Source organism: Heptranchias perlo, chromosome 13, assembly GCF_035084215.1.
Source record: "Heptranchias perlo isolate sHepPer1 chromosome 13, sHepPer1.hap1, whole genome shotgun sequence".
NCBI classification, from domain to species: domain Eukaryota; kingdom Metazoa; phylum Chordata; class Chondrichthyes; order Hexanchiformes; family Hexanchidae; genus Heptranchias; species Heptranchias perlo.
Genome location: NC_090337.1, coordinates 7111168 through 7134425, shown reverse-complemented (window position 1 = coordinate 7134425; position 23258 = coordinate 7111168). Strand labels below are relative to the sequence as shown.

The 23258-nt window shown below is 44.1% G+C and overlaps 1 protein-coding gene across 4 annotated transcripts in view; it reads right to left on the bottom strand.

Moving 5' to 3' along the window:
• The window catches only part of LOC137331244 (AP-2 complex subunit mu), a 46818-nt gene that overhangs the window by 5529 nt on the left and 18031 nt on the right, over window positions 1–23258 (bottom strand). For all 4 annotated transcript variants that reach the window (XM_067994892.1, XM_067994893.1, XM_067994891.1 and 1 more), the window contains exons 3-8: window positions 21797–22062; window positions 18891–18973; window positions 15384–15519; window positions 10764–10905; window positions 8738–8857; window positions 7877–8012 (exon numbers count right to left, since the gene is read on the bottom strand). In XM_067994892.1, coding sequence (XP_067850993.1) covers window positions 7877–8012; window positions 8738–8857; window positions 10764–10905; window positions 15384–15519; window positions 18891–18973; window positions 21797–22062 — 883 coding nt within the window. The remainder of the gene's footprint in view (window positions 1–7876; window positions 8013–8737; window positions 8858–10763; window positions 10906–15383; window positions 15520–18890; window positions 18974–21796; window positions 22063–23258) is intronic.

Here is a 23258-nt window from a genome sequence, read left to right as displayed (position 1 = left end):
ACTGGAGGGTGGTGATATATATTAACGACTTGGACTTGGGTCTACAGGACACAATTTCAAAACTTGGAAGGGTAGTGAACAGTGAGGAGAATAGCGATAGACTTCAAGAGGATTATAGACACTCTGGTGGCTTGGGCGGACACGTGGCAGATGAAGTTTAACGGGGAAAAATTTGAGGTGATGCATTTCGATAGGAAAAATGAGGCGCAGCAATATAAACTAGAGGGCACAATTCTAAAAGGGGTGGAGGAACAGAGGGATCTGGGGGTATATGTGCATAAAGGAAGTCATGAACCACCTTTATAAAACACTGGTTCAGCCACAACTAGAGTATTTTGTCCAGTTCTGGGCACTGCACTTTAGGAAGGATGTGAAGACCTTAGAGAGGGTGCAGAGGAGATTTACTAGAATTATTCCAGGGATGAGGGACTTAAATTACATGGAGAGGCTGGGATTGTTCTCCTTGGGATAGAGAAGCTTGAGGAGATTTGATAGAGGTATTCAAAATCATGAAGGGTCTGAAGAGTGGAGAGAGAGAAACTATTCCCACTGGCAGAAGGGTCAAGAACCAGAGGGCATAGACTTAAGGCGATTGGCAAAAGAAACAAAGGTGATATAGGAACAGGAGTAGGCCATTCAGCCCCTCGTGTCTGCTCCGCCATTTGATAACATCATGGCTGATCCGTGATCTAACTCCATATACCCGCCTTTGGCCCATATCCCTTAATACCTTTGGTTGCCAAAAAGCTATCTATCTCAGATTTAAATTTAGCAATTGAGCTAGTATCAATTCCCGTTTGCGGAAGAGAGTTCCAAATTTCTACCAGCCTTTGTGTGTAGAAATGTTTTCTAATCTCGCTCCTGAAATGTCTGGCTCTAATTTTTAGACTGTGCCCCCTACTCCTAGAATCCCCATATAAGGGGAAACTTTTTTTTTTAAAAACACAGCGAGTAGTTAATATCTGGAATGCACTGCCTGAGGGAGTGGTGCAGGCAGATTCAATCACGGCCTTCAAAAGGTAACTGGATAAGTACATGAAATGAAAAAATGTGCAGGGCTACGGGGATAGGCAGGGCAGTGGGACTAGCTGGACTGCTCATGCATAGAGCCGGCGTGGACTCAATGGGCCGAATGGTCTCTTTCCATGCTGTAATCTTCTATGATTCTATAATACGAGCAGCCGAGAGTCAAGAACAAACAGACACCAAGGCGAAGGGCCATTGCCCAAAGAGCAGGACACAAAAGACATACTTGCTCTCGAGGCAGTACAAAGGTGGTTCACTCGGTTAATCCCGGGGATGAGGGGGTGGACATATGAGGAGAGGTTGAGTAGATTGGGACTCTACTCATTGGAGTTCAGAAGAATGAGAGGCGATCTTATTGAAACATATAAGATTGTGAAGGGGCTTGATCGGGTGGATGCGGTAAGGATGTTCCCAAGGATGGGTGAAACTAGAACTAGGGGGCATAATCTTAGAATAAGGGGCTGCTCTTTCAAAACTGAGATGAGGAGGAACTTCTTCACTCAGAGGGTAGTAGGTCTGTGGAATTTGCTGCCCCAGAAAGCTACATCATTAAATAAATTTAAAACAGAAATAGACAGTTTCCTAGAAGTAAAGGGAATTAGGGGTTACAGGGAGCGGGCAGGAAATTGGACATGAATTTAGATTTGAGGTTAGGTTCAGATCAGCCATGATCTTATTGAATGGCGGAGCAGGCTCGAGGGGCCGATTGGCCTACTCCTGCTCCTATTTCTTATGTTATGTTCTGATGTTCCAGTGGTGGTGGAAGCTCTTCGCTCTATAAGTGTTTCTCCCCCTTATATATTAGTACCAGTAATAATTGTACTTACTAAAAGCGTTCCAGTACAGCTGCATCCAACACTAAATCCACAGCTACCCAATCTCTTGATACAGAAGTGTTGATTGGACATTAGTGTAAGCAACAAATTGCAGCCATTGTTCAGAAACAGCACTCCACGAGTTTCAGATATTACACCTGGTAGCAAGACGGATGAATATACACCTTAGTCCAGGTATCTGCCTGTCTCTTCACCTGCTGCCCTCGGCAGACTTGCTGCTCTGCTCCAAGGACCTCTGGACAACCCCCATGCACTGTCTGCAGGACAATGACCAAGCTGGGATCCAGTGTGGTTCCCACTGTAGTTCCTTCCCTCCAGCAAACGACGACAAGGAAAATGTCATCGCTTCCACACCAGGTGAAAGGGCCCTATTAAAACAAATTATTGGCCTGATATTTCCTCTTGCTGTGCGGATTTCATAGAATGAACAGTACAGGAGGTGGCCACTCGGCCCCATCAAGTCTGCTCATTAGACGAGCTATCCAATTAGCCCCACTCCCCTGCAAATCTTTCCCCTTCAAGTACTTATCCAATTCCCTTTTGAAAGTTACTAATGAATCTGCTTCCACCGCCCTTTCAGGCAGCGCATTCCAGATCATAACTCGTTGCGTAAAAATTGTTTCCTCACGTCGCCTTGGCTCTTTTGCCAATTGCCTTAAATCAGTATCCTCTGGTTACCGACCTTTCTGCCACTGGAAACAGTGCCTCCAGCTGGCAACTGCCCACAGCAGCAGGACTGAAGTTAGCCGCTCGCTGTGGGGAACGGCAGGCCCAAACCCACGTTCCATCACTGTACTGCTGACCTTGGGATTGTGACCCTCAGAATGGTGATAGTAATAGAATTACATAGAATTTACAGCACAGAGTGGGAGGAGGCTCCACACGAGCCTCCTCCCACTCTATTTACTTCATCTCACCCCATCGACACATCCTTCTATTCCTTTCTCCCTCATACTTATCTAGCTTCCCCTTAAATGCATCTATCGTATTCGTCCCAACCGCTCTGTGGTAGGGAGTTCCACATTCTCAATTCTCTTCGTAAAAGAAGTTTCTCCTGAATTCCTTATTGGATTTATTAATGACTCTTATATTTATGGCCCCTAGTTTTGGACAACACCAAGTGGAAACATCTTCTCTAGGTCCACCCTATTGAACAATTTCATAATTTTAAAGATCTCAGTGCACCTTCCAGTCTCTTTTCTGGAGAAAAGGGCCCCAAGCCTTTCCACGAAAGCTTCAGAGCTTCCGCATAAATTCAAACATGTTGAATAACACTTCGCTCTATCCTCCCTCTCACTGGGACTTTTTAAATACTTGCAACGCTTAGCCAGGATTTGTGTCTGAAGTCAGGACAAATGGATTGTGGTTTCTGTACTGTTCTCACCGGCCCCAGAGAGCTCAATACAGAAATCAGTCATTCTGGATCGTGAACAGAAATTCTATTCAAGCAGCTCGATTGTAGAAGCAAAATGTTCTTAAAATAAAAAGACTGAACCTAAAAAGGATTTTTTTTCAGAGCTGTTCACAAATCTTTGGCCAGCTTGTCAATTGTAATTAAGATCAGGAAGGGTTCTGTGCAGCAGTGATACCTACAGTGCTTACAACATGTACCATGGGATAAGAACAGCAAACTAATGGACAGGTGGGCATCAACTAGCCAAGGATAGTAGTACAGCACAGGGCACCCATTCAACCTGGTTATTAAAACCCTGTCCTACAGATTACTTGGAAATGGTGTATGTTTTTAGTTGTTTGGCAACAGGCTAAAAAATGCAACAAGCCGCTGGTTAATTGATGAGTGTCATCGCCTGACTGCAAGATACCGAAATGTACTTAGACAAGATCACAAGGCGGAAATGGGCGAGGAAATCTATTCATCCATCCAGAAAGAACCTGCAGTTGCCCTCATCGGTGCCCAATGGTTCCATAAATAGTCTCCTTTACCCTACCAGGAAGTCCACTGGACTTGAGATGTGAGAGTGATGGAGCTCCTGATATCACCTCTAGGTTTCACAAGGCGCCCCCCCCCCCCCCCCAAGAGAGAATGTTTTCATGCTCCTAGAGTGCGGGTGGGGGTGAGAGAAGACATTGAGGGGAGAAGGGTGGAGATTGAAACAGTAACTTTTCACTTCCTGCATCAAATGCTGATCAGGGATATTGCAACGTCTTAAAAATCCCAGACACCTCCACCAAGCAGAAAATAGAGAACTTGACAAATCGCAATCTTTAGACTTTAGATAGCCTAACAATGTATCAGGCAAACCAGGGGAGAAGAGAACAGAAAGTAGAAGCAATTAAAAAAAGACAAATGTTGGAAATCTGAAATTAAAATATAAATAAACAGGTCAGTCAGCACCTGGAGAGAGAAAAGACTGCCTAAAGTTTCAGATGGAGGTCATCGGTCGGGACTGTGCTGCCGAAGGATTTACACTCAAGACACTAATCTATCAACCGGCAGATCTGCACTGTATTTCCAGCATTATCTCTTTTTAAGCCAGAGAGATTCGACTCAAGAACAGAGTTTGCTGCCAATTGTATATTTAATCATAAAAACACAGCTCTGAACTTCCGGACACGTTTAACTTTCATGGTTTAAAAGCAGCATGTCTGAGTGGAAGAATCCAAACAGAGCTCAGCATTGTAAACGCTGGAAATGGTCAAACCATCTGGCTCCATGAAACAGAAGTATAAACTTTCTGTGTAACGGGAGCTCGAGGAAAATGAAAAGCAATAAGCAGCTCGCTGCAGGATCTGGATTTAAAGCAAAAGAACTAAGATCTTTCACAAAAGTTCAGATCTCCTGCTGTTTCATCCAAACACTGGCCATCAAATGATCTATAAAACTGAACTTCAATCGCCTCTATTTAACCCCAACACTTACTTAAATGTATTTATCCCCCCCCCACCGCCCTCAAGGGTTTTTCCTTTCCTTTAGCACGCCCTCAGTAGCTCAGCTGGTTAAGTCAGTGAGTAACCTTAGCTCCATTAAACAGGCTCCTATGTTACAGGATTGTCCCAGTTCAATCCCCAGCACGTTAGATGATCTCAGCTGGGTGGTACAGGTTCCCTCGACACAAGTGCCACGATTCCTGCCCCTGGTTAATAACTCAGTGAATATCTGCGGATGTTGGATATGAACAGGATTAAACTGAGCTGTGTTATGCCTCTAACAGTCGAACAGCCTGCAAACGCTTACTGCACAGCCGATAAATGGCCACTGGGATGAGCTACAGGGACTGTGCCCCAGGTAGAAATCCATGCCTTCAGGTGAGGAAGGGATGAAATGAAATTGGTAGCAAGGAGAATGGGAGGGAAAAGATGGCCTCTGCAAGTTGCACTTGAGGAAATAAATATTATATGCTGCAGTGCGTGTGACATACACGTTGCAAAATTAAGGCACACGGTGCACCAGTAATTACTGTATTACTCTCGATCACCAGGAATTTTTTTTTTTTTTTTTTTTTATAAAAGTGTGACTTAAAAACAAGCAGATGTTGCTATGAAAAAAGTTTCAGTGAAGTCACCTGCAATCTGCGTCATTTGATTCTCCTTTAAAAGCTAACATTTTACATTTAGCTTTATCATTACTTTAGCATAAACAAAATAGGTAACGAGCTGGGGACAATTTGTGATTACTTAACAGCACTCCCCTCAGCTTAAAGCACTAATCGCCCAATATAAAATTGCTCCCACAACTTGTGTATGCTGCTATAATGTTTAAATTCCACCTATTGTGCACCTTGGTTTATCACACCATCGAATTTAAAAGCCATTTCAGTCTCCATTACTTGTCACACGTGTTACAGCAGTTATCAGAATTTCTTAAGGTGATCTGCAGTCCCCTGGTAATTTAAACTGTGAAGCCAAAGGAATTCACTCATAGATCGTAGAATCATACAGCACAGGAGGCCATTCAGTCTGTGCCGGCTCTATGAAAGGGCTATCCAATTAGTCCCACTTCCCTGCTCTCTCTCCATAAGCCTGCATTTTTTTTCTTTTTCAAGTATTTATCCAATTGCCTTTTGAAAGTTATTGCTGAATCTGCTTCCAACACCCTTTCAGGCAGTGCATTCCAGATCATAACTCGCTGCATTAAAAAAGATTCTCATCTCCCCTCTGGTTCTTTTGCCAATTACCTTAAATCTGTGTCCTCTGGTTACTGACCCTCCTGCCAGTGGAAGCAGTTTCTTCCTATTTACTCTATCAAAACCCTTCATGATTTTGAACACCTCGATTAAATCTCCCCTTAACCTTTGTTGCTCTTAGAACAATCCCAGCTTCTCCAGTCTCTCCACATAACAGAGGACCCTCATTCCTGGTACCATTCCAGTAAATGGTCCTATTTGTGCTTGTATTTCTTATTCACTGATTTGTCCTATTTGAATTTCAAGCACCTGAAGGTTTAGAAAGGCCTTTTTTTAGCACTATTGCCTCACTGGAGGATACATCCTAAATCAGAACAATGGGATCAGCAACATGTGATATGAAAATTAATTGGAATGTGGATTTAAACTTTGCACGTGGCTCCTAAAACTCCATGGAATGCACCCATGTGATCCATGAAGCCAGAAGATTGGACATTCCCATCATAGTCAAAAAAAAATTGGGGCTATTTTAGTAGCAAGTCCCCTCAATACTCATTGGAGATGGAGAAGGGATGTCATTCAGATAGCTATAAACCTTTGTCCACTTGCCTGTCCTGAAAGCAATGACACGTTACGGTACCTTGCTACTTTATGGGCAAGCCTAGACAGCAAGTGTTGTTAAGATTACTTGACTGTGACAGGTAACCTAGTTGATACCAATTTTGATCCTTACTGACTTCTAATTAATGCACTTTTCGGGTCAGCAAGAGAAACGATGGCTGATTCTTTGCTCTCTCCTTCAGGGAGGCTCAGACCAACTTTAGTGGCCCTACGGACAGTCAGGTTATTCGACCACAGCAAGCATCACAGCTATAACTGTCTGTTTCACACATGCATGCACACACACTTCCCTAAGGTACAATCATACATATATACCAAGTGTATATTTAAGGTCCAATCATCGTATAAACTCTAATCCAGGAAGCAAGGTAAGAGAGGCAAAACACTGGAGTTATTCAAAAGCACAAATAGATGGGACTGTTAGTGCACTAGAAGGATGAGCTTCAATGTGCTAAATGGCATTTTCTCATCCCTGATCTTTGTGGGTGAAGCTGATCTCACAGCAGCAAAACAAAGCAGCATTCTGGACAGCTGTACAGACGTTTGCTGACTCAACGTAACAGGAGCACGGATTCAATCTGTAAACCCGGGCAGCTGCCAAAAACCAGAAACTGCAGCTCTTTCCCAGCAGATGCCGATTCCCAACTGATCTGTCCGCATGTGGAACTAATAACTTTTATGGAGACTGAGAGAAGTCAAAACGTTGAGCTGCCAAGCGCACTTGGCCTAGTGCTAGACGTTTAGGATTAAAGAGTGTGGCTAGGATTACCACGGTGAGGTCCCGACTTGCTGCTAAGAAATGTTAAGAAAAATAACCTATAGGATATCAGCTGTTTGATTTAGACACAATTAAAGTAGCTTTCCTGAAACGCTTCATTCTGCAACAAATCCAGCAGATTGCACCCCACAATTAATCTTTACTGTGAACCCTTGACCAAATCAAGTATCTCCTCCAGCTGAGGGTTATAATTACTTCCATTTATACAGTGCCTGGTCACTTTGAAATGCAAACACAGCAGCCATTCCAGAGCAGAAATGTCCACAAACAGCAACAAGGTGAATGACCAGTTAGTCTCAGGTCCTGAAGTGGGGCTTGAATGCACAATCTTCTGACGAAGAGGCAAGTATACTAACACTGTAGCATACAAAAGAAAAATGGTCAAACCATGACCTGAGCTAGATTTATATATTGTGCTTTTGTGAAAAGATCAGCTCATACGCTGTTTAGTTGCCCAGGACTTGCAAGGAAGTGCACAAAGCAGCTAACAAAACAGTGAGAAAACAAAGAATGGTTTGGAAATCCTTTACCTCGATCTTCTGAGCCAGCAGGGATGGTTTGAAGTTTGATTTAATCACAACTTTCACTTCGAGTTTAGTGCGCCCTACTTCTCTGACCAATGGGATCACACGGAATGGCAGGATGATATCTTTAGTGGTTCGGTACCTTAAGAAAACAATTCAATCTTTTACAAACGGATAACAAACACACACACAGGGCTTTCTCCTCTTGACCCTGCCCGCAAAAGCTTTAGTGATATTAGTTATCCAAATCTCAAAGGTTTGAAGCAAAGCCACACAAATTCTCTTGCCCCATTCCCAATCATTAGTGATGCCAATCCCCACTTAATGCCCTCGTCGTTTTACTGTCGTGAGAGCAAAGTCTTGCTGGCAAAGGTAAATAACGCTGACGGCGCATCAAACGGATCGACCACTTTCAATCATTGCTGGTGGAGGCAATAACTCGACTCATTCAACAGGCTAGATACTGTGATGGGAGGGGAATCGTGGGTTTCCATAGGTGGTGAGCCAAAAAGCCATCCTCATTTGTACTTAGCCATGTTATTCTGGCTGTGGGTGGTTTGAGCTCCCCTGCACAGATTAATAATGCACTACTGCCATTGCTATAAAGGGAGGTCGTACATCTTATGTTTGCATCACAGAGGGACAGCTTCAGTACTGGAACTTACCAGCGATATAGGGAATACTGACTGTAAACGTGACTTTGCTAAGCAGTGCTGTAATCTTGCATATCATGCAGGATTTATCATTCACTGTACAAGAGGGAGTCCAATTCTAGGAGTTGACTACAAAATTGCTTTGAAAATCTGAAGCCTGCCCCTGTGCATGGTTTCACCGCCCCATTTGTTCTGCACGTTGCTGGGTTCTTACCTCATGAGTTCATATTCTCCATCTGGTGGGATGAAGCTAATACTCCTTTCTGATTCAAACTTGCTAAGCCGCACACACTGATGGAACGTGCAGTCATCAATCGCTATAGATTGTTTACCACTGCAGAATAAAGTTAGAGGTCTAGAATTACAATACAATTTGATAAAAACACAGACCCAAGTTAAATATTGTACCCAGGTTTCTCCTTTTGCACCAAATGAAAGCATTGCACTGTGGATCTAACGCCGACAAGCTTCCCACAAACTACACTGCTGTCTGGGTCACAGTGCAGGCTGCATCTAAGTACAAAATCTCCATCTCAGAATGGACATATCTACTCAATTACATAGCAAGGCCAGTGATTTTCCAACTAGCTTCTTTCAGCAACACAAAGAGGTACTGGATCAACACGACTAACATTCCTTTAAGTATCCAAATAATAAATAGCCAATAATATTTTTGACTTATTCAATTATGCATTAATGTGAAACCTGAGCACTTCAACCAATGGAATGGTACTTGAAGATAAAGTATCAGGATTCAAAACCTAGCTCCTGCTCCCTCAATCCCCTCCCCACTCAGTTCCCATGACTGACCTCGATTCTTGCTAACATTGTCAATGGCTCAAGCACCACCCATCTTAGTTTGAAAACCATCACCCTCCTCTAAAATCCAACTTTCAACTCATCTATACCCCCCAATCTCTAACCTCCCCTGCCTCTCAATGGCTCTCCAACAGATTATTGTCTCCTAGCTCCCCCTCAGAAATACCTGTTCTAATTCCTTTAGACTGGCTTCTGCACTGCTCACAGCATTGAGACCAGCCAAGCCAAAATCATGAATGCCATCCTCTGTGACTGTGATACATTATCCATTTCTGTCCCCTTCGACCATTCTATGGTGTTTGATGCACTTCGATTGCCTCTCCTCCACCCTGACTTGATTTCACCAATATCTTACATTCGGCCTCCATCACCCATCACCCTTGTCCTCACTCAACAGCACCGGCTCCCTTCCCCCAATATATTAAAGCCTCATTTTCAAATTACTTAGTTATCTTCCCCAACCTATCTCCACAACCTGCTCCAGGTTTGCTCCCCCCCTCCCTTACCTTCTGTCTCCTCTCCCCTAATCCCGCCACTGACACCTCTAGTCAAACACAGGCTCAAAGTCATCCAATTTCAAGTGAGCGAATGCAGGTAAACATGAAGACTAAAGATCTCCCCATTCGAGCGTTATAACCAGGTGCTCTAACATGGCTTCGAGGGGCTGGCTCAACGGTGGCATTAGTGAAGGTCACTCAGACGTCCTCTCAGATATAGGCAGCAGTAAAGGAATTTCCTACCGTCACAAAAAAACAGTACTTCTATAATAGATAAATGCTTCAATCGGACACTGGAAACTCTCATTGGTTTCTTGCCCCCTCTAAAGTGCCAAAGTTACATAATATTGCAAATCTTGGCATACTGATGGATTGTGCATACATCTTAGACAATCATTTGTATGAACCATGAGCAATGCAGTGATTTTTGCTCCATCTGTAACAAAGCCAAAAATAAACCCAAGGGGAAAAAAAAGTTTGATTTTTCTTCTTGGAAAAGATACATGGAAGCACACAATGCAAACGCCGAAATTCTGCCACAGGGACAACTCATTGGCTGCAGTTAAACATCCGTTATTAGCTAAGGGATGTCCAAGCTTTTCATGGACTGCATTGGTCTGTACGTGGAGCCTCCGGAGCCACGTGTAAAGTTAATATCTGGGTTCTCATCAATTTTGCATATATCTCAAGTTGCCGATCGTAACAGATGTTGGGTTTTCTGATTTCGGATTTATCTATCAATAAAGGAACGACACTAAAAACAATAGTTTCAAAATCTCCATGCTCAAAATTAAAACAAGGTAAACCAGCTAGTAAGCACTGAGCTGCCTGGACCAGATTGCCAGGGCTCGATGGTTACGTGCAGTTTGAACACCCGTCTATTAGTCAAGTGAATTCCGGCAGAATCAATTTCTTATACCTTACCTTTTCCCAGTCTCGTCAGCAGTTCCTTTGCCTTGTTTCTCGATAACAATCTTGTCATTCATTCCAAACTTGCACTCTGGCATTCCACTCAAGTAACTCTTCATTACCACCCTGCCCGAGACATGAGCACTTAAAACCTGACCTGAAACACAAAGGCATGCACAGGTTTCACAGTGGAAAGTACCACACCCTTTATAATAAAATGCCACAAAGCTTGGGGGGCGGGGGGGGCGGGGGGGGGGGGGGGGGAGAAAGAGATAAAGAGGTTGCAACACTTGGCATTTCAAAAGGGGTACAGAATAGATAACAGACCAATCAGCTAAAATAAAAACAAAGTACTAGAAACAGACAGAAGTCTGTCAGCACCATGAAGCAAAGGGACATTAACATTTCAGAGGGGACCCTTCATCTGAAATGAACTTGCCTCCTCATTTCAGATGAGGACAGACCTACTGTGTATTTCCAGCTATTTATTCTTAAATTTCATATTTTCAGTATTTGCAGGTTTTTCTCTTCTCTCTACTGGTCAATACATTTTCTAATTTTACACGCTTAGCTCAGGTTCTGCAGCCTTAACCGGACCTTGAGCTGAGCTTCAGATCCCCACATCTAGTCCATCACCAAGGTTGCTTATTTCCACCTCCACAGCATCAATCACCTCTCCCTCCTCTAACCTCACCACTCAAACACTCATCTACGCCTGCGTGGCCTCTTGAGCGCAATGCCTCCAGCGCTGGACTTACCAGCCGCCCAAGTTCTTCCACACACAAGCCCCAACTCATGCAAAACTGTGCCGCACACATCCTGTGCCACTCCAAGTCTTGCTCACCGATCAGTTCTGATGAAGGGTACAGCACCTGAAATGTCATAACCTGTATTTCTTTCTACAGATGCTGACTGACCTGTGTATTTCTAGCACATTTTATTTAAAATAGAGGTGTCAAACTCAATTAGTATGGTGGACCTGATCCAGCATCCTGGCACTTAGCATGGACCACATTCAGCAAATTATCTGGACAAACTGGGGTAGAAATTGATGAGTTGCGCCCATTTGGGCAAAAAGCATACCAATTTCTGAGAGTAACGGCCTGCACCTAATCTGTGCCAACAGCATGGCCTCCGCCATATTGGTCCTCACTGTTTATAGGTATCCCTGGTGGCTGCCTGAAATCACCACTGCATCAATTTAAATATGTAAAGGATCCTCAAAGCCTCCCCACCCCCAAGTCCAAATCTCCCGACCCCCAATCTCCTGCCCCCAGTCTCTGGTCACCATCATTGAGCCCAACCCAACCAACACCCCTCGTTGCTCAGTCTCTCTCCATCCACCATGGTGCTATTTCCGGTCACCACTAAGCTTGTACCGGCAGGAGGGGGGTGACATCATGGAGCACTGCCACAGCTCAAAATTTAAAAGGCGCGACTATCCCGGCTGTTAGTAGTAGTGCCAGGAGCGTCGGTACAGCACATCCTAAGCCAGATAAAACTGTTCTGTAGGCCGTATGTTCGATACTCCTGATTTAAAACAAAGTTATTTGCACCCCCAGTGATAGATACAAGAACAGCAGGGACAGAAATGGTTGAAAATGACAATATAACAGCCATGGAACTAAAAGTGTGCTATGCAATTTTTTTTTTTATTATTCGTTCATGGGATGTGGGCGTCGCTTGCGAGGCCAGCATTTATTGCCCAGCCCTAATTGCCCTTGAGAAGTTGGTGGTGAGCCGCCGCCTTAAACCGCTGCAGTCCGTGTTAGGAAGAGAGTTCCAGGATTTTGACGCAGCAATGATGAAGGAACGGCAATATATTTCCAAGTCGGGACGGTGTGAGACTTGGAGGGGAACCTGCAGGTGATGTTATTCCCATGTGCCTCTTGCCCTAGTCTTTCTAGGTGGTAGAGGTTGCGGGTTTGGGAGGTGCTGTCGAAGAAGCCTTGGCGAGTTGCTGCAGTGCATCCTGTGGACGGTACACACTGCAGCCACAGTGCGCCAGTGGTGAAGGGAGTGAATGTTTAGGGTGGTGGGTGGGGTGCCAATCAAGTGGGCTGCTTTGTCCTGGATGGTGTCGAGCTTCTTGAGTGTTGTTGGAGTTGCACTCGTCCAGGAAAGTGGAGAGTATTCCATCACACTCCTGACTTGTGCCTTGTAGATGGTGGAAAGGCTTTGGGGAGTCAGGAGGTGAGTCACTTGCCGCAGAATACCCAGCCTCTGACTTAGTCTTGTAGCCACAGTATTTATATGGCTGGTCCAGTTAAGTTTCTGGTCAATGGTGATCCCAGGACATTGATGGTGGGGGATTCGGCGATGGTAATGCCGTTGAATGTCAAGGGGAGGTGGTTAGACGGTCTCTTGTTGGAGATGGTCATTGCCTGGCACTTGTCTGGCGCAAATGTTACTTGCCACTTATCAGCCCAAGCCTGGATGTTGTCCAGGTCTTGCTGCACGCGGGCATGGACTGCTTCATTATCTGAGGGGTTGCGAATGGAACCGAAAACTGTGCAATCATCAGCGAACATCCCCATTTCTGACCTTATGATGGAGGGAAGGTCATTGATGAAGCAGCTGAAGATGGTTGGGACTCAGACACTGCCCTGAGGAACTCCTGCAGCGATGTCCTGGGGCTGAGATGATCGGCTCCAACTACCACCACCATCTTCCTTTGTGCTGGGTATGACTCCAGCCACTGGAGAGTTTTCCCCGATTCCCATTGACTTCAATTTTACTAGGGCTCCTGGGTGCCACACTCGGTCAAGTGCTGCCTTGATGTGAAGGGCAGTCACTCTCACCTCACCTCTGGAATTCAGCTCTTTTGTCCATGTTTGGACCAAGGCTGTAATGAGGTCTGGAGCAGAGTTGTCCTGGTGGAACCCAAACTGAGCATCGGTGAGCAGGTTATTGGTGAGTAAGTGCCGCTTGATGGAAGGTGTCGTTGACAGTGCTATCACTTTGCTGATGATTGAGAGTAGACTGATGGGGCGGTAATTGGTTGGATAGGATTTGTCCTGCTTTTTGTGGACAGGACATACCTGGGCATTCTGTGCCCTTGCTACCCTCAGTGCTTTCTCCAAGTGGTGCTCAACATGGAGGAGGACTGATTCATCAGCTGAGGGAGGACGGTCGGTGGTATTCAGCAGGAGGTTTCCTTGTCCATGTTTGCCTTCGGACTCCATGAAATCTCATGGCGTCAGGTCAATGTTGGGGACTCCCAGGGCCACTCCCTCCTGACTGTACATCACTGTACCGCCACCTCTGGTCGGTCTGTCCTGCCGGTTGGACAGACCGACCAGAGGTGGTGATGGATGAGTCTGGGACGTTGGCTGAAAGGTATGATTCTGTGAGTATGGCTATGTCAGGCTGTTGCTCGACTAGTCTGTGAGACAGCTCTCCAAATCTTGGCACAAGTCCCCAGATGTTAGTGAGGAGGACTTTGCAGGGTCGACTGGGCTTGGTTTGCCTTTATCGTGTCCGGTGCCTAGTAGTCCGAATCCGGGTCGTCAGTCCAGTTTTATTCTCATTATGACTTTTTTTTAAAAAGCGAGGTTGTGCAACTGAGTGGCTTGCTCGGCCATTTGAGGGCAATTAAGAATCAAACAAATTGCTGTGGGTGTGGAGTCACATATAGGCCAGACCAGGTAAGGCACGGCCACCATTACTGATACTAGTTTTTTTAATTCCAGATTTTATTTAATTAATTGAATTTAAATTCCCCAGCTGCCGTGGCAGGATTTGAACTCATGACTCCAGATTATTAGTCCAGGCCTCTGGATTACTAGTCCAGTAACATAACCACTATGCTACTGGAGCCATATACACTGTCATGTGGAATTATTGTTCTGAGAAAACCTAGCCCTACCATTCTATATACTTATGGAATAAGTTGCTTTACTGGAAAGGAGTTTAAATACCAATGAAAACCTTTACACAATTCAATTCAGATCAAATAATCCAAGTTTAACATCCTATTGCTTATATATTATTAGGGTTGTTGTCAGAGTCAAGAAGGTTATGGGTATATTTAATAGGTGTTCAAAACCATGAAGGGTTTTGATAGAGTAACGAAGGAGAAAAGATTTCCACTGGCAGGAGGGTCAGTAACAAGGGGACACAGATTTAAGGTAATTGGCAAAATGATCAGAGGCAAGATGAGGAGAAAATTTTTTACGCAGTGAATTATGATGATCTGGAATGCAATGCGTGAAAAGGTGGTGGAAGCAGATTTAATAGTAACTTTCAAAACAGAATTGGATAATTACCTGGAGGGGAAAAGGCAAGGAAATGGGACAGCACTTCCAAAGAGCCAACAGACATGATAGGCCGAATGGCCTCCTTCTGTGTTGTATCATGCTATGTTTGCTGAGCCCAGGGTATGCAACAAGCAGATCATTCCCATCCAACTGGGTTTTAACTCAAGACGAAGTTTACACAAGATGGAAGTATGTGCATGTACACGCACACGAAGTACAGGAAGGTGCCTGTTTACCCCAGAATAGAGTCAGTACTGGGGGACAGGGATGGTGGTTATTTTGGGGGTGGGGGGGGATGAAAGTCAAAATTGGCAGGAAAGGAGGAACTAAATTTGAACCTTGAATTGAGCAGCAGCAGCAGCTATTTATCACGTACCCTGAGGTGACATTAGCAGGTTGACACTCTCCAGGACATCCAGGAAAAGCTCATTTCGACGGTACTTGATCCCTTCGCGTCGCCATCCGATCTGTCCAGTTACCTGGCTCGTGATCTGTGACTGTTCCTCCTTGGTCTGGAAAAAGCAACATTTGCCTGATCTAGTAGAACTAGACTCCAAAAACTTTTAAGTAACACCAGGTTACAACACATCAGCACGACAGTCGATTGTGGTTAAACCAGAGTAACTTGATACTACCGCCATATCACAACATTACACCGTACCAGGTCTCAACACAGACTTTCCCTCACTTCTTTGGAAAACTAGATTCAGAGACTGATAATTCAAGACATTTTGGAATTCCCTCCCCCACCACCATGAATAAGCAAAGCAGAAAGCAGGCAGATTTTCCTACCTGGTGCTACAAATCAGGTCGCCAGTCACAGGTGGAGAAAGAGAAAGCATTGCAGCAGCATTAGAACCAGGAGCACCACACACAGGGTTAACAGGCAAGCAGTCAGCACACAGAAGAGTTGATTAAAAAAAGAAAAAAACAAGTTAGCTACAGGAGCAGGTGCAACACCAAAAAGAAATCACCTGTATTTATACAGCGCTTCACCTCAAAGGTCTCCAAACTCTTCGAATACAATTGATTACTTTGAAGTGCAGTGACTGTTACGTTGCCAAATGCACCAGCCCCAGTCACAAGTGACATTTTAAAGCAAGGATTGTAATTACACCGGCAGGCAATGTCCAGTTATATAATCTTTCCAAAATAACTCAAACACTAATAATCCCATGGTTTACATTGCAGCAACAAGACACAGAAAGTTAATAAGGACATGTCCTCAAAGTCATTACAAGATTTATAGTGCCAGGCCAACTTAGTTCTGCTATACTATTTTACTGAATGGCTGCAGAACAAGATGTACTTTTATTAACATACTTATATTTAGAAAATCTGACAAATGTTTAGATGGTGCTCTGTTAGACTGGAGAAGTGCAGGTTAGATGACACCAACACCGTTCTTATTTTTGTTAGCATCTGAGCTTTCCGTTCATACCACTGATGCTCCGAGATACTCGCGTGAAATGGAGGGAGTTCCTGGGTAGTTTATCTGCAGCCACACATCCCATGAGACAAGGTCCCACTTGCCTGAAAAAAATCAGGTGTGATTTCCCACTGACAAAATCTATCACTATTGGAAGAACAGGACCAGTGGATCAGGCCTGGAGCGCAAAAACTGCAGCTCCTTCTTTTGGGTCTTTTCGCTCCAGTTTTCCACTTGCAGTGCAGGTCTCTCTCTTTCACAGTATGGTTGCTCACTCCAAACTACAAATCCCAGCCGCAGAGTTAAGAAAAGCCCTTGCTCTCCACATCACGCGAGCATGGAATCTGTCCTGTATTTCAGTTTGCCCCTGGAACCATGGCAGGAATTCCCTTTGGACTTAGCCATTTCTTCAAAGCTTCCATAGGAACATAGGAATTGCTAGACGGAAAAAGACCAAGGTCCATCTAGTTCGCCTTTTACCATCCTGGTAGTCGCAGGATACAACGATGAGAGATTAATTGCTATGATTAGTCAATATCAATTAGTCTACAACGGATCCAGACATAACACGAGGAAAAACCCCAGTGGTGGAGAGCTTTGGGAACCATAGGTCCAAAGTCACCTTTTTCCTCCCAAGTCTGTTACACTCACATGTCATGTCTCAAATTACTCATATGCCAGATCACAAAATGTTATTTTCTGAAACAAAGCTATCTAGTTTGCTTCCACCCTCTCCCTAGAGAGAGTCCATTACATCGATTGACCACTTGCTCACTGAAATGTTTCCCCAGCGCCATCCCTACAACACACATCCTGGCATTGCAGCGAAGTCAGACGTTCTCCCTAAAATTCAGCTGTCAGACTACCTGGGAAATTTCCGTCTCATGGGCTGACCCAGCTTTGTCTGTTTTCACCTCAGGCACCACCGGCCCTGAAGATACTATCTCAGAAATAAAGCTAAACAAAATATAAGGAATAGCTTTATATCTGTACTTAAATCCAAGCTACTAAAAAAACAATTTTTCTTAAGTTAAAAATACCAATTCTCCTCAGACTATTGTCTCCATTTCCCCCTTATTTGATCTTTCCATTCCCAGTCTGCCCCATTTTTCAGCTTTTTCTATTTAATCGTACCTCAATTTTGCAACTTTTCCCCTTAAAAAAATTGCATTTAAAGCATTCTCTTCTCTTTCTCTGTTCCTTTATCCTGGTGTTCTTTTTTATTGAGGGGGAAGGGGGTGAGGCTACTGGTCAGTGAGGGCATTACACCTGATCCTTTCTTCATCTGGCCTCTGTGCACGCTTTTCAGCACGGGTCACTGACTGCAGAGCAGGAACCCTGGATGATTCTCCAACCCCTCCCTCAAAAGGTGAAGAGGCGAGAGGGAAGTTCAGACCCATATTAAACAATAAATTGCGTTGGATGCAAAAACGTTTGCAACAAAAAAAAAACACTCCTAGTGCTCCACTATATACTGAGTGACTTCCTGCTGAGTCAGGCTGTGCACTTGTTTGTGACTGCAGGAGGCTTCAAACACAGGACATATTCCAGACCACCTCCCAGATTCCTCCAGCAACAAATAAGTCTATCTGCACCAGCCAGCATCTCCAAACAGGAACTGTTATCAGCAGTACTGGCACCCATCCCTGCCTCAGGCTTCCTGGAAGACTGCTATTACAACACTGCACTGCTGGGAATACAAACGTGGGGCGCTCCACTAATGGGCATTGCTCATCAGAAAGTGGACACTGGAAAGAATTAATTTCAGCACAATATCCATTGCCAACAGAAGCCACTTACATTTCTCACTCAACACCATTAATTCGAAGAGTAAAAGCAAAACAGCATTTTTTTTTTTAAAGTGTAATTTCCAGGTTAGCTGATCTCAGAAGTAGACTAGCCTACTTCTGGTTGTATCACTTCAGCACTGTGGTGGAGTAGGGGGGAATCATCCAGGATTCCTGCAACACAGTCAGTGATTCACAATGAAGAGTGTGCGCACAGATGCCAGGTAAAGACAGGATCAGGTGTGATGCCCTCACGGTCAAATAGCCTCACGTTACCCATGAAGAACGGCCACTTGGGTAGGTGTGGCCTATGTCAGAATGGTAGCCCAGCAAGAGATAACACCTTCAGGAGGCTTGGGGGGGGGGGGGGGGGGGGGACCTTGCAGGGTTAAAAACATTCCCTTAAATTCTTCCTCAATCGCAGTGAGAACTAACAGGCTTGCTATGATTAAAGCCAAGTCCTTCAGATTGAGTGGGGGATGCACAGAAACCTAAACATGTCTTCCCAGAAAGCAGTATTAAAGCTACTTTATATAATTAAATCTTGGTTTGAATATAGTCATCCTTTAATCAATAGCCAATTACAGCATTGTAATTCTAGCCAGAATGCACAAATAACTCCATGCCAATAGCTTTGAGTACTGGAGAATTTTTCTTTGCTGCTTACCTGACTTTTGATTCCTTGTTGGGTAATGAAAGTTTTCAGTGCTCCAGTCTCAGAATTCTGTGGATAGCCAAAATCCAGGATTTCTGTGCAAAAAAGAACTCTTTCAACTAAAACGCCCAGAGCAAAAGATTAATCTTATGTATGAAGAGTAGCGATGAGCGAAATTACAGACTTTGGAACAGAACACAAGTCAAAGAAACTCATTCCAATACAGTAACACCTCCTTTAAAAAAAGAGAATGTTAGTTTCCCCATAAACCGGATTCCTCACAGTTAGCTTCCTTATTACCAACTCCAGTACCCTACCCAAAGGGTCATTCATGGTGAGAGCTCAGAGAGCATCAGTGGGATATTCGACCTTTGGGTGTATTGCAGCTGTCTCCACCTGGAATTGACACACCAATTGCCAACTGAACAAAGACCAGAAGTTGAGCCTGGGACCTACTTGTCAGTATCGTTCAGCTACACATTGCCTTTACCAACACAGCCACCAGGAAACATGCAACCGTTAATGGCTTCTACAATCAAGGTTATTGGGCATCCCTGTGCTCACTGACCCACATTGGCTCCCGGTCTGGCAACACCTTGATTTTAAAATTCTCATCCTAGTGTTCAAATCCCTCATGGCCTTGCCCCTCCCTATCGCTGTTACCTCCTCCAGCCCTACACTCCGCCAATTCTGGCCTCTTGCATATCCCCTGATTTTCATCACAACGTTGGCAGCCGTGCCTTCAGCTGCCCAGGCCTGAAGCTCTGGAATTCCCTCCCTAAAACACTCCGCCTCTCTACTTCTCTCTCCTCCTTTAAGGAGGGCAATTAGGGATGGGCAATAAATACCGGCCTCACCAGCAACGCCCACATCCCATGAACGAATAAAAAACAAGTTCCTTAAAATCTACCTCTTTGACCAAGCTTTTGGTCACCTGACCTAATATCTCATGTGGCTCAGTATAAACCTCTGATTGATTACACTCCAGTGAAGCACCTTGGGATGTTTTACTACATTAAAGACGCTATATAAATGCAAGCTGTAGTTGTTAAGGTGAAAGAACAAGTTTTGCTGTCACTTGTCATTGTCCACTTTCAGGTTTATCTGTTTTATGAAAATACGCACTCTCCCTCCCATGTTCAAAAATTAGAATTTTGAAAAGTTCATTTTTGGGATATGGTCATCCCTAACTAGGCTTCCATTTATTTCCCAGCCCCAACTGCCCTTGAGAAGGTGGTGGTGGTACTACTTCTTGAACTGCTGCAGTGAAGCTACTCCCAACATGCTGATAGGTAGTGAGTTCCAGAATTTTGACCCAATGACTACGAAGGAACTATTTCCAAGTCAGGACGGTGAGAGACTTAGAGGTGATGGCGTTCCCATGCACCTGCTGCCTTGTCCTTCCAGGTGGAGGTGGTCACGGGTTTGGGAGATGCTGTCAAAGCATCCCTTCAAAAAAAAATTCTCTTCCCTCACATATAGCTGCAATATTCCATAATTAAGAGGAAAATTAATCCAACTCACCATGCCCAAAGTTTAGGGAATAGATCACTGCGACTTCAGTTTCATATATCTCTAATTCTACTTAATCTACAAATGGGACTTCTTTTTGAGAATCACATCCACCCACTCCTATTTCTGAAGAATTACAGTACATGACCAGCTTTAAGATGAAAGCAATACTAGCTAACATGTAAAAATGGATAACCCAATCAAGTAGGAATGCAGTGTACAAAGTAAAATCTGCTTTGGGGGAGGGTGGGGGGGTTAATTCCAACTGAAACATTAAAATTAAACAGAGCTTCCGCACACGCACGCACTTTTTTTTTAAGCATTCCTCTGCGAAATGGAACCTAGTGAGCAAGCTAAGGTAATAAAACTCCAAATCAGTCATGTCAAAAATAGTACAAGGCTACATCGAATGTACAGCACAGAAACAGGCCATTCGGCCCAACTAGTCCATACCTGTGTTTACGTTCAACACAAGCTTTCTCCTACCCGATCAGCATATCCTTCTATTTCTTTCTCCCTCGTGTGTTTATCTAGCTTCCCCTTGAATGCATCGACATTCTATTCGCCTCAGCCAGTCCTTGTAGTAGCGAGTTCCACATTCTAACCACTCTCTGGGTAAAGAAGGTTCTCCTGAATTCTCAATTGGATTTATTATGGTCCCTAGTTTTGGTCTCCCTGACAAGTGGAAACATCTTCTCCATGTCTACCCTATCGAACCCCTTCATAATCCAACTTTTGCGGGAGTAAGGTTACAAGCATTCACACACTATGTAACCTTCCACAGGTGGATTATGTGGAGAAAAGATCAAAGCAGTGTGGTATTACACCTAGTCCATGAAAACTCCTATAAACTGATCTGGAACATCAGCATTTTTCTTTTTTTTCTCTCTGCTCCCCCAGGTTTTTTTTTAAAAATTCATTCTTGGGGCATGGGCGTCGCTGTCAAGACCGGCATTTATTGCACATCGCTACTTTCCCTTGAGAAGGTGGTGGAGAGTCACCTTCGTGAACCGCTGCAGTCTGTGGGATTTATCCTGGTCTCCGCAACTATAATAGAGAATAGCAGATTACGCTCACTACAGACTGGTGGGTATCTGAGGACACTTTTAAATATTGTGAATTCAAAATCCAGATAAAATCATTAATATCCAAGGGAAAGACATAAAATATATCATGCAATGGATTTCAAATCATGCTCACAGCCAGTTTTATGCTGCCTAATTATTAGAGTGTTCTGGGATTCTTTTCTAATATTTTGGGGATCACATTCCATAATTTTAACTATTTCCCCAAGAAAATGTAAAACCGGTGGGTTTGCCTATAATGTCTTTATAAATCAGGACCTCTGGTTTATGAAATAAAACAATTCCCCACGCATGCCTCCAGTCACCGCAGCCTGCACTTACCATCCAGCAGCTCATAGATAAGGACAAAGTTGTTCTTGATGTTTTCCTCACTGATCTTTCCAAAGTACGAGGTCATGACATCACACATTTTGTACAGGAACTCAAAGACCATGGCCGCATTAACATTCTGCTTCGTGACAGCAGCTAGCCAGATATTGGAACGCTTAACATGGAAGAAGCTGGTACGTGCGATGTTAGTCACCGGTGAGCGCACTTGCTGCCTTGCATGGATGACGTTGACACGGAAAGCATCCACTGCATTCCGTCTAAAAAAAAAGAAATGCAATTGGTCAGGTCACTTCAAACAAGTCTTTGTTTAAATATTCAATTCCACTGAGACATGAGAAACCTAGGAACCGAGTGTTGGCACTTAGTTGGTGTACTGCATTACACTACAGGAAACATTGCATTTATAACAAATTTCATCTGTGATGCTCGTAATCAATCACCTCAAATTGCTCCCATCTAAAGTGGCAGACCTGTAACCAGTACCTCACCGAGATATATAGCTCAGAATGCTCTCTCCAGGCACAGCCCCCAGGTAGATGTGGAACGAAGATTTCACAGTCACCATCGTACTTCACTGAAATCCTACTGATAACACTGAACTCATTCACTATTTACGTTTCAACACAAGAGGATGCAATTCCTTTCCGCATCATGTTGTAATTCTCAGTTTCCATCATTAGAGGCTGCCAGCAAGCAATGTCATACTCTAGTGGTAGAGTCAGGTACTGCACCACATTTACTCCCTGGCCCACTGTGAATTGAAGATTGATTTTGTGCTCCCAAGAGTCCACATGATTTTTTTGTTTTTGTGAAGGTGTCAACCTTAGCCCACCCACCGCTGTACTATATGGCACCTGGAAACAGGGGTGAATGGCAAGTGAACAAGAACATTTCTTCAGAATGGCAGCCCTGGATTGCTATATCTAATTCCACATTGATGATGTGCTGTTATTTCCCACCAGCACCTAACATAAAGGTGGCCAGCGCCACACCTTCAAATGGAACCAGTATCTGACTTACTTCAATTTTACAAGCAGAAGATATTTATTAAAATTTAGTGAAATCATTCCTGAGGTATTTACCCTAGAGTCGTCGAGGAATAAAATACCAAAAGTTTAGGAAAGGGGTTTTTTCCTTCAATTTTGAATAATTAAAGTGGATGGGTTGCAGAGAAAAGATGCAGCAATTTGGCAGCAAATGAAAGCATTTATCTACAAGAATTTCCTTCTCAAACAGCGGAACAAAGTGGAAGGGTAGTGAACACAGTGAGGTGGATAGTGATGACTTCAAGAGGATACAGAAAGGCTGGTCGCATGGGTGGCATATGGCAGATGAAATTTAACGCAGAAAAATGCAAAGTGATACATTTCAGTAGGAAGAACGAGGAGAGGCAATATTAATTAGAGGGCACAATTCTAAAAGGGGTACAGGAACAGAGAGATCTGGGGGTATA